This window comes from Eriocheir sinensis, chromosome 59, assembly GCF_024679095.1.
Source record: "Eriocheir sinensis breed Jianghai 21 chromosome 59, ASM2467909v1, whole genome shotgun sequence".
Classification (NCBI taxonomy): Eukaryota; Metazoa; Arthropoda; class Malacostraca; order Decapoda; family Varunidae; genus Eriocheir; species Eriocheir sinensis.
This window is the reverse complement of record NC_066567.1, coordinates 1,107,619-1,119,145: the sequence shown is the minus strand read 5'-3', so window position 1 is coordinate 1,119,145 and position 11,527 is coordinate 1,107,619. Positions and strand designations below refer to the sequence as shown.

The 11,527-nt window shown below is 42.3% G+C and overlaps 2 protein-coding genes across 3 annotated transcripts in view; both read right to left on the bottom strand.

The window, feature by feature from the left end:
• LOC126985274 (innexin inx2-like) overlaps window positions 1-1,670 on the bottom strand; it is a 46,020-nt gene extending 44,350 nt beyond the window's left edge. Inside the window, exon 1 of the mRNA XM_050839918.1 lies at window positions 1,646-1,670. The gene's annotated coding sequence lies outside the window, so the exon portion shown is untranslated. The remainder of the gene's footprint in view (window positions 1-1,645) is intronic.
• Window positions 1,671-3,204: 1,534 nt separating this feature from the next.
• Window positions 3,205-10,748, bottom strand: LOC126985277 (deoxynucleoside kinase-like). 2 transcript variants are annotated; one of them, XM_050839926.1, is made up of 8 exons: window positions 10,566-10,748; window positions 8,249-8,453; window positions 7,756-7,878; window positions 6,985-7,163; window positions 5,649-5,767; window positions 5,207-5,301; window positions 3,595-5,125; window positions 3,205-3,554 (listed from the first exon to the last, which is right to left on the bottom strand). In XM_050839926.1, the coding sequence occupies exons 1-7, from the start codon at window positions 10,598-10,600 to the stop codon at window positions 4,970-4,972; spliced, it is 912 nt and encodes a 303-aa protein (XP_050695883.1). In that variant the 5' UTR covers window positions 10,601-10,748; the 3' UTR covers window positions 3,205-3,554; window positions 3,595-4,969. The 2 variants fall into 2 exon arrangements, with proteins under 2 accessions (XP_050695883.1, XP_050695885.1); XM_050839928.1 differs by lacking the exon at window positions 10,566-10,748 and adding an exon at window positions 9,445-9,702.
• Window positions 10,749-11,527: the final 779 nt, after the last annotated feature.

The following is an 11,527-nucleotide window of genomic DNA, read 5'->3' as shown; positions in this document are numbered from 1 at the left end:
AGGAGGAGGAGGAGGAAGAAGAAGTCTTGGTATGAAGGAGGATAGAAACAGCAGGAGCAGGCGAAGGAGGAGGAGGAGGAGGAAGAGGAGGAGGAGGAGGAGGGGTTACAGGATGTCTGGGCAGGCAGTGGCTTGACCTTGGTGAGATGGCGACCCCACTCCCTCCTCCTCCTCTTCCTCCTCCTCCTCACACACCCCATCTTTCCCAGACAGGACCAACGATCTCTCTCTCTCTCTCTCTCTCTCTCTCTCTCTCTCTCTCTCTCTCTCTCTCTCTCTCTCTCTCCCTTTTTTTCCCCTTCCCTCCATCTCCTCTCCACTTCTCATCTTTCTCCCTTTTTTCCCTCCCTCTTTCCTCTTCATCCTTTTTTTTCCTTTCCTTTCTCACCTTCTCTCCACTTTCCCTTCTCTTTCCTTTCTCTTTCTCTCCTATTATCTATTCTCTCAATTCTTCCTTTTTTCTCCTTCATTTCCTTCCCTTTGTCTTTCTGTACCTTCATATTCCTTTTCTTCCTCTTCCCATTTTTCTTTTTCCCTCCCCTTCCCTTCCACTTTCCCTCCTTTCCCTTCCTTCCTCCACCCCCATCCTTACATTCCTCTCCTTATCCCTTTCTTCCCTCCCTCCTTTCCTCCCCTATCTCCTCTTTATCCCTCCCCTCCCCTTCCTCTCTTTCCCTTCCACTTTCCCTCCTTCCCTTCTTCCTCCACTCCCACCCTTACATTCCTCTCCTCCTTATCCCTTCCTTCCCTCCTCCCTCTAAGGCCATTCCCCCCTTCCTCCCCCCTCCTTAAGCCTCCCCCCCTCCTCCTCCTTCTCTCCTCCCTCATTCCTGACCAGTTTATGACCTTCCAGACCCAGCGACCTGACCTGAGGCATGTTAGTCAGGTCAGTTAATCCCTTCTTTGTTTACTGGGGAGTGGAGGAGGAGGAGAAAGTGAAGCAGGAGAAAAGAGGGAGAAGAAAGAGGAGTGAAAGATGGAGGAGGAAGAGGAGGAGGGAGGGAAGCAGGGGAGAAGAAATGGGAGTGGAAGATGGAGGAGAAGGTGGGAGTGAAGCAGAAGAGTGGAAGATGGAGGTGGAGGAGGAGAGAAGAGGGAAAGAGGAAGGAGGAGTGGAAGGGGAACATGGACCTAACCTAACTTGACCTAACACCTAACCTAGCCTGACCTAACCTAACTTGACCTAACATCTAACCTAGCCTGACCTAACCTAACTTGACCTAACCGAACCTAACACACCTAACCTAACTTGACCTAACCAAACCTGACCTAACCTAACATACCTAACCTAGCCTGACCTAACCGAACTTAAACTTGACCAAACCTGACCTGTCCCACACATATTTCATTGCTCTTTTTTTACTTCCACATCCTCCCCGTTTCTTCTTTTCCTTCCCGTCTTTTTCTCCCTTCTCTTATTCTCCTTCTTCCTACTCCTTCCTCTCTTTACCTTTGCTTCTTGTTTTTCCTCCTCTCGTCTTCTTCTTCTTCCCCTTTTTCTCCTCATCCTTTTATCTACACTCTTCCCTATTCATTTCCGTGGTAATAATAATAATAATAATAACTAATAATTCAAATTCACGTTCAAACCATGCTTCTCACTTCACATTTTCCGCTGTATTAAAGGACTCAAGGCAACTCTCACCTCGCCACCTGGTCCACGGCCGCTCCTTGACCTCCCCCGCACGACCTGACCTTGACCTGACCGCTCCCTCGGCACACACGCGAAAAATACGAAATTTATCACCACGCGATCCAGATTTTAGCGCCATATGCAAATGTAAACAATAAATCAGATGTTGTTGTTTTTTCGCCTTTTTTTACGGGTTTTCATTATGGTGGGTTGTGTTTTTTCTTAATTTTCTTTCTTTTTCTTACTTTCTTGAACTCATACACTCCTCTTTTTCTTCTCTCGCGTTTTCTTTTCCTTTCTCTTTCTTCTTTTTCTTCCTTTTTCTACTCTTCCATTTTCTTTTCTCGCGTTTCCTTTTCCTTTCTCTTTCTTCTTTTTCTTCCATTTTCTTACTTTCTTGAACTCAGATTAACTCCTCTTTTTCTTCTCTCGCGATTTCTCTTTCCTTCTCTTTCTCGTTTTCCTCTCTTTCTTCTTTTTCTTCCTTTCTTCTTCTCCTTCTGTAGGATAGAAAGGATAAAGAAAGGAGGAGAATGAGAGAATAGAAAGATAGAAAAGAAGGAAGGAAGGAAAGATAGGAAGGGAAGTAAGGAAAAAATGCTGATAATGACCGAGAAAGAAATAAAGAAAATAAAGAAAATGACTCGAAAAAATAATGAAAAAGGGGAAAGAGAGATTAAAAAGAACGAATAAAGAAATAAAGATAGAAAGAGAAATAAAGAGAAAAGTGCTGATAATGGCCTCGAGAACTCTATATTGATGAGGTCATGGACAGAAAGTCGTTCAATCAGCAAATCACTCAGCACAGAAGTCAGCATGGATTAACAGCATTGACAGACCTCCATCAACACCACCAGCACTGTTATGATTTCCTGTATAGACTATTTTATTTTATTTATTTATTCTCCTTATTTCCTTATATCCTCCCTTTTATCTTCCATTCCTCTTCCGTTTTTTTTATAATTATTCTTTATTACTTTCCTTTCTCTCCCTTCTTTCTTGTTTTCCTCCTCTCGTCTAATTTTGTCTCCCTTTTCCTTCTCTCTCTCTCTCTCTCTCTCTCTCTCTCTCTCTCTCTCTCTCTCTCTCTCTCTCTCTCTCTCTCTCTTAATGGATGTTCTAATGGAGTAATTTTCCTCTCATTCTCCTCCATCATTATTCTATCTATCTTCTCCACTCCTTCCTTCTCTCTTCTCTTCCTTCCCTTCCCTTTCTTTATTCCTTCTTCATCCATTATTCCCCCTTTCCCTTGCAACCTTTTTCTTATTTTTCATTATTTTTTCTCTTCCTTTCCTACCCTTTTTCTCGTTTTTCTTTTCCTTCTCTTTATCTACTTTCTTCCTCTCCATCTATTTCTTGACCCTTTCTTCCTCATTTTTGACCCTTTCTACTTATTCTCCCTTCTTCTTCCTTCCCATCATTCTCTTCCTCGCCTTCTCCTCCATTATTCTCTTTCTCTGTCTCCTCTTTTCCTATCCTTCCCTTCTTATTCTTTTCCTTTCTTTCCTTCCTCTCTCTCTCTCTCTCTCTCTCTCTCTCACACACACTCATTAGGTTAATCACACAGACAATCTCCTTCTATAGTACTTTATCTAGACTTTCAATACAAAACAATATATCAAAAGTGGAGAAACTTAAATAAAAGTATAAAATATATATAGTAAACATATCTGGACACAATATTCTGCATCTCTTTCTTATAAGTATTAAATGTATATAAAAAAATGCCCTTATGAAAACGTATGTCATTTATAGTTCTCATTTATTTCTCTAACATTTCACTTTTATATTCTATCACAAAAATGGCTTAACACATCTGGATTCTGCCTTTTACAACTCTCATCCTTATGGTGCTAAATATTATAGAAAATGCCCTTCAGCCTATGCCATTTATAACTAGAAACCTCATTTATTTCTTTAACTTTTCACTCCAATATTCTATCACAAAAATGGCTTAACACATTTTCACTCCAATATTCTATCACAAAAATGGCTTAACACATCTGGATTCTCTCTTTTAACTCTCTCATCCTTATAGTCTTAAATATTACAAAAAATGCCCTTATGGAACCCTATGTCATTTCATTCAAAGTCTCATTCATGTCCGTAACTATCCACTCAATTTCTGTTCATTACAAAAAATGGCGTAACACATCTGGATTCAGACTTCAAACATTCTCATTCTTACAGTCTTAAACATTTAAAAAGATGGCCTTATGAAACCCTATGTCATTTAGTTCAAAGGCTCATTCATTTTCTTAACATTCCACTCTATAAATATCTGGATTGTCTCTTAAAACATTTGTATAGTGTTAAATATTATAAAAAATGCCCTTATTAAACCTTATGCAATTTAGTTCCACGTCATATTAATTTCCTTAACATTTCAATTCTCTATTCTATCACAAAAATGGGTTAACACACATGGAATCTGTCTATTAAAACACTATCTATCTATCTATATCTCCAATGCCTTCCTCCCTTGCAATAACTTCCCTCCAGGGGGTGGCCGAAGAAAAAGCGTCTCCATCTCTCCCTGTTCTGGCACTCCCTCTCAGCACACTCAATCCTGCTACTTCCAATTCACTCACCCTATTGATCCACTTCACCGCATGGTCTTCCCCTGACACCCCTTCCCTCACACACGCTCTTCACAAATTCATTCTCCCAAATTCTCATCACGTGTCCAAACCATCTCAATGCATCACGCTTCACCCGCTCCACTCCTTTCGCTGTTGCACCCATACCAAACCACTCACACACGCTTTCATCACTTTCTCCATCCCATCCTGACACACCACATGCACCTCTCATATAACTCATTTCCACTGCATGTATTCTCGATAGCTAGAAGATTTACAAACGGTGTCTTAGCCTTAAATAACATTTAAAACACCCATAGACACACACACACTATATACACTTATAATCTTAACCAGTGCCCTGAAAGCCACGCTATATACAGTTAAAACCTTACCCTACATGTCTGTACTTTTAGCCTCATTTGGGAGCGTGAAAAATAAGTAAGACTATGATAGAAAGAAAACGGGAATGATAGAAAACTAGTGATTGAAGGGGAAACATAAAAAATTGAGTGATGAAGAAATGTAGTGACGGAAGAGGAAAATAAAGGAAAATGAGAGTGTACAATGAAACTAATGGTGTGACAGAAGAAAATGGGAATGATAGAAAACTAGTGATTGAAGGGGAAACGTAAAAAAAATTGACTGATGAAGAAATCTAGTAACGGAAAATGAAAATGAAGGAAAGGGAGAGTATACCCTGAAACTAATATGATAGAAGAAAATGGGAATGATGAAAATATTAGTGAGTGAGTCAGACAGCAGCTTCCTGACCCATGATGATCTGCTTCTTGAGGTCAAACTGCCTCTTGACATCCTCGAGCGCCTGGTCCGCATCAATGACAAGAACAGGAGCGGGTGGCGGGCGCGGTTGACGGTGGAGCAGCCAGCGGTCATAGTACTTGTGGACCTGTGGATGAGGGCGGCGGATTAGGGTGCGGGAAAATAATAAACGTAATAAAGACTTGGTACAGCTTGACACTCTCCGTACCTTCTTTAGATACTCCAGGGGGATGTTGGCCTCCTCCGTGCGCCCCCTCTTCAGCATCCTGGCGTGCACCACCTCTGGGCTTGTCCTGAGGTACACTGCGGAAGAAGATGGACGGCTTTATCTTTCTACACTTCTAGACATCTTGTATTAACCTGGTAGCAGCGACGGGCCAAATTTTTGCTCTGATATAAACCCGAAAAAATAGATGATGCATAAACTGATCACAAATACGTTGATATATATTATGAAATGGTTTATGTGAGTGATGATTTTTTCTCATTTTTCTCACTTAGAGGGACCCTTAAGAAACATGATCCCCGCAGCTACCGGGCTAAACCATTCTTTTTTTCCCCTCTTTTCTTTATCACATGGAAGGGTAACCACTCAACCACACCTTCATTATAAGCTGTGGTATTCGGCCCCTCACCTTGCCCGGCCTTACCTATGAGATCAATGCCGATATCCAGCTGAGACTCCACCAGCTCATAGTACTTGCAAAGGACACTGTACTCGGCGTCCTGGAGGTGACCACACTCCCGCCCAATCTCCAGGAAGCAGTACCTGTGAGACGAGGAATGGTGTAATCTGTGGCCTGTATTATCTCATTTTTATATCATTTTGTCATGTTTGTTTACTTTTTTGAGGGGGTATTTGTTGCCCTGCCCCTCTGTTCCTGCCTTTCTGTATTATCTGGTACTCTTTCCATGTCTCTCATTTTACATAGTATTATCTTTGTTTACTTTTTTGAGGGGTATATGTTGCCCTGCCCCTCCGTCCCCTCCCTTCTATATCATCTTGTACTCCTTCCATGTCTCTCACTCTGCCTTATCTCCTCTATGTTTACTTTTTCGAGGGGGTATTTCTTGCCCTACCCCTCCGTCCCTCCCCTTCTATATCATCTGGTACTCTTTCCATGTCTCTCACTCTGCATTATCTCCTCATTGTTTACTTTTTTGTGGGGATATTTCTTGCCCTGCCCCTCTGTTCCTGCAAAATGTAACAATCTCCCCTCCAGTGTTGTAGAGAGCCCCAGCGTGAACTCTTTCAAAAGTAGATATGACAAACTGGAGACAGAATAACAGAAGAGGCACCCCTATGAGTTATTTAGCTCCCTAGCCTCTTTACCATCACTAAGGTAAGCATGCCCTTCTTTATTACCTCGTACTCTTCCCATGTCTCTAATTGCTTATCGTGGCTGCACTCCTAAATTTTTACATGCTTCGTCTTTTGAAATAATAATAATGATAACAATTGAGTGGCAGCAATAACACATAGACAATAAAAACAAGATGAGGGACATTATATAACCACATCCTTGCCTCTGTACTTCACTATGATGTTTACTTGTCCTGTTTTTTTTATATATGCCGCTGGGCGAGAAAAAAACCTATTATTATTATTATTAAATGGCAGTAATATGAACACCTGTACTAGCGACCCACCTGTTCTTCTGTAGGGAGCGTTCGATGAGCTTGATGGGGGCGGAGGAAGGCTGTTTCCCCTAATGTTAAAAACAGTGTGGAAATGGCTACTCTGAGGTAAAATGTGAGGACGAGAAGGAGGATGGGGCGTACATGGCAGTAATATGAACACTTGTACTAGCGACCCACCTGTTGTTCTGTAGGGAGCGTTGGATGAGCTTGATGGGGGTGGAGGAAGGCTGTTTCCCCTAATGTTAAAAACAGTGTGGAAATGGCTACTCTGAGGTAAAATGTGAGGACGAGAAGGAGGACGGGGCGTACATGGCAGTAATATGAACACTTGTACTAGCGACCCACCTGTTGTTCTGTAGGGAGCGTTCGATAAGCTTGACGGGGGCGGAGGAAGGCTGAAGGTGAATGCCGAGCCGCGTCAGCTGAACATACGACTGGAAGAGGAAACTCCATCGCTTGGGGTCCTGGTACAGCATCCCCAGCAGGTTGTGGCCCTTCAGGTTGGTCCAGAGGTCAATAGGTTCCTGTAGGAGGTGCTGGGGTCATTACTTTCATCCCCAAACTTAACCTAACATAACCTAACAAAACCACAAACAGTCACTATAGGTCTTGACTCGGAAAATTCACATATGCTTCCTAACTAACAAGACTTTCTATTCAACAAAGTGAGGTCATTCTTTGTTGGTTTATACCATACTGCACTGGCTATCCTGTGTTTGAAAATACCCTAAACTTAACCTAATCTAACCCAACAAACCCCAAACAATTACTATAGGTCTTGACTCAGAAAATTCATATATGCTTCCTTACTAATGAGACTTTCTATATAACAAAATAAGGTCATTCTTTGTTGATTTATACTATAATGCACTAGCTATCATGTTTGAAAATACCCTAAACTTAACCTAACCTAACAATACCCCAAACAATTACTATAGATCTTGACTCAGAAAATTCATACACGTTTCCTTACTATTGAGACTTTCTATATAACAAAATGCGGTCATTCTTTGTTGATTTATACCATAACGCACTGGCTATCATGTGTTTGAAGATACTCTAAACCTAACCTAACTTACTACCCAATGAGTCCTGGGTGTGTTAGTGTGCGTGTACCTGGTGTGTCTCGACCTCGGGCATGGCTGAGAAGTGCTGTAGGAAGGTGGACTTGCCACTGCCGATGTTCCCCTCAATTGACACCACGAACGGGCGACTCCTTGGCTTCTCGACCGCAGACTCCTGGCGAGGGAGAGAGAGAGTGAGAGACAAGGCTCGCTAGATTCCTTAGCAAGAGGGAGGAACATGATTTACATTGAGAGATAGAGGAGACGAGAACTATGGAGGGGAAGAGAAAAATGAGGGAGAGAAGGTAGAGGAGGAAATTAAGTGAGTGAGGGAGAGGAAAATTAAGAGAGAGGGGAGACAGATTATGGGGAGGGAGAGAGAGAGAGAGAGAGAGAGAGAGAGAGAGAGAGAGAGAGAGAGAGAGAGAGAGAGAGAGAGAGAGAGAGAGAGAGAGAAAATAATAACCTTAAAATCAGCAAAACCAAAACCATTACAAACATTACTTCCCCTTAAATAAAAATAAATAAATAAAAAAAATCAATACCTCCGACGCAATGAGATTAAAGCTTTTCTTGAGGAGCCTGGAGACGGGCAGGAGGGAGAGGCCGAGGGTGGAGGAGCTGGCCGAGGCGAGGCTGTCCAGCTTCCTCTTGGCGGGCGAGGCATCCTTGTTCCTCTCAGGCTTGTTGACGCTCTGGGTGGTGGTCGCTGTCTTAGCTGGCGACACTGCCGGCACCCTGGAGCTTATGCTGGGGGTGGGAGGGGAAGATCAATGACTTCATTTTTTATTTATTTATTATTATTTTTTTTTACAGCAGAGGAAATAGCTCAACGGCAATAAAAAAAGGAACAATAATGAAAAAAAGTCTGCTGTCCCTCTATTGGATTCTTTCTCCATTCCGGAAGTCATCTGTTACTGCACTGCAATCAGGGACCAAAAAGAAATCCATGATGTAAGTATTAACTTTGCCAGAGGTGGCTAAGTTTTCGAAAATATTATCCATAACCTAACCTAACAAAACCTAGCCTCTGGAAATGGTAACCTATCCTGAATCCTACCCTATCCTTGTCTGGTAGCCTGGCCCTCCCTTCTTCCTTCCCTTCAAAATCCTAACCTAACCAACCAAGCCTTGAAATGGTAACCTAACCTTACCAAACCTAGCCTCTGAAATGGTAACCTATCCTAACCTTGTCTGGTAGCCTGCCCCTCCCTTTCTTCCCTTCAAAACCCTAACCTAACCAAACCAAGCCTTGAAATGGTAACCTAACCTTACCAAACCTAGCCTCTGAAATGGTAACCTATCCTAACCTTGTATGGTAGCCTGCCCCTCCCTTCCTTCCCTTCAAAATCCTAACCTAACCAAACCAAGCCTTGAAATGGTAACCTAACCTAACAAAACCAAGCCTCTAAAATGGTAACCTATCCTGAATCCTATCCTAACCTTGTCTGGTAGCCTGGCCCTCCCTTCCTTCCCTCCAAAATCCTAACCTAACCAAACCTAGCCTCTGGAAATGGTAACCTATCCTGAATCCTATCCTAACCTTGTCTAGTAGCCTGGCCCTCCCTCCCTTCCCTCCAAAATCCTAACCTATATCTCTTAAATGATAACCTAGCATCTGTAAATAACAAGCTATGTATCAAACGAGCTCAGAACTCCACTATTTCGAAAGGGTTAATATTTTGCAATGTTCCTTCTGCTAATTCAAAAATGGAGGTTGGGAGCAGATCACGGGTCACACTTCTCAACTTGACCACTCATCACGGGTGTTCCAGGGCTTGATAGAACACGGGAAGAACACAATAAACGCCTGAAGAACACTAGAGAACACAGGTAGAACGCTGCAAGAAAACTCGGCTTGCAACATCCCCAAAAAGCCCGCGAAATAATGGGTATGCGAGTGTGGGTGCCAACTATCCTATATCATTTCTTCGTGTTTCTCATTAACCAGTCACAGAATCGCTTTAAACTCTTTATATGTTGTTTATTTAAGTCTAATGGTTGATTTGGATCCCTTAGACCAATGATACATCCTTTGGAAAACCCTCGGAGTCGTATTTTAACTATAGTAAAATGGTGACCAGTCAGATATGGCGTGGGGTATTTCACCTCATATCTCATCCATTTCTACACGTTTCCTTCTCATAATTTGTCGAAAGAAGGCTAAATGGATGAGGAATATGCCTGTCAGGAGGTTATGTATTGTTTGTAATCATAAGTATTGTAAAAAAAGGTTATAAGTCGAAGAAAATCTTGGAGTCTGGTATCTGGGCTAATCTAACCTTTGATAAGCGATAATGAACCCTTTAATAGGATATAAATATAGTAAGAATAATTAATAACTCGTAAATGAAGGAAAAGAAAGATAAATGATAGAAAAATGGACAAAACGAGGGAGAAATACCAGAGAAATACTATCAAAATACTTGTAAATATGGAAAAAGTTAATATAAGGACAAAAAATACAGCCAGGATAATCAAAAAACACGTAAAATGATGGAAAAAGAAAGATAAATGATATAAAAATGGACCAAACGAGGGAGAAATACCATCAAAATACTTGTAAATATGAAAGAATTAATATAAGGACAAAAAAATACATCCAGAATAATAAAAAACGCGTAAAATAATCGAAAAAGAAAGATAAATGATATAAAAATGGACCAAACGAGGGAGAAATACCATCAAAATACTTGCAAATATGAAAGAATTAATATAAGGACAAAAAATACATCCAGGATAATCAAAAAAACACGTAAAATGATGGAAAAAGAAAGACAAATGATATAAAAATGTACAAAACAACTTAGAGAAGGGAGAAATACCATCAAATTACTCGTAAACATGGAAGACACTGCTTACCATCGCCTCCACAGCTGTGTCCTGAGCCAGTTCATGTCACTTAATGGTCATGCTGAGGAGTGCCGACCTGTGCTGAGCGGGGAGGGGAGTGTGCTGAGTCTGGGGGTGCTGAGGCCTGTGCAGACGAGAAGGAACATGTGTGTGTGTGTTCGTGCGTGCGTGCGCCTTTATCACACCGCCCCCTCTCCCTTCCCTGATGGTCGCGAACACAGTGAGGATTGATTGATTGATGGATTGATAGTTTATTGTTGCAGGTAAACAACAAGGGAGAAGGGAGGAACATGCCATCCCAACCCCCAGGCAGGACAGAGTGTGATTATACAACTATTAATATATGTGTAGGTAGAGTGAGCTCGCCAAGCGTTTTTCCTATTAAACATGGTGTTATTGTATTATAATAACACATATACAAGTTAACTTATCAATCAAGTGACTAGCGTGCATGGTCGCTGCCACGTCCAGGTGCATGATTAGGGGCGCCAGAAAAAGGTTGGGTCGACTGATATATCACGTCAACACATTGAAGTTTAGTACAATATAATGATAAGAGTATATAATGAAATTTACCATACTTTTCTCAGAAAGATAAGTTAGTCAAATTGCAGTGTGATTGATGATTGACTGATAGTTTGTGTCGATCAGTGTTAGGTAACATATATATAGTGTGTCCCTGCCCTGGCGGGCACGTCAACAGTAATAACTGAACACACGGCGGGGCACTGGTCATCACTGGCGGCGGGTGCGTGAGTGCCTGTGTGCCTCGCCGAGGAGTGCCTGTGTGCCACGCCGAGGGGTGCCCGCCATGCCCCGGCCAGCCCTGTACAGACGGCAGCGTGGTGGGCCGGGTAAGGGAAGGTGACTGTTTGGAGCACTGGGCACCACTATGCATCCCAGGGCCGCCTGGCTGCCGCTCGCCCTGGGACGGCCCTGGCAGTGGCGGCCTGGCCCTGGCGACCCCCGGC

What these genes read in the sequence shown, in the direction of transcription:
- LOC126985277 (XM_050839926.1), bottom strand. Translation starts at nt 10,600, where the DNA reads ATGAACTGGCTCAGGACACAGCTGTGGAGGCGATG. An exon ending in CCGAGGTCGAGACACACCAG is followed by an intron (nt 7,164 to 7,755) that starts GTACACGCACAC and finishes CACCTCCTACAG; the next exon opens with GAACCTATTGACCTCTGGAC. An exon ending in CCCTGGAGTATCTAAAGAAG is followed by an intron (nt 5,126 to 5,206) that starts GTACGGAGAGTG and finishes CCTCATCCACAG; the next exon opens with GTCCACAAGTACTATGACCG.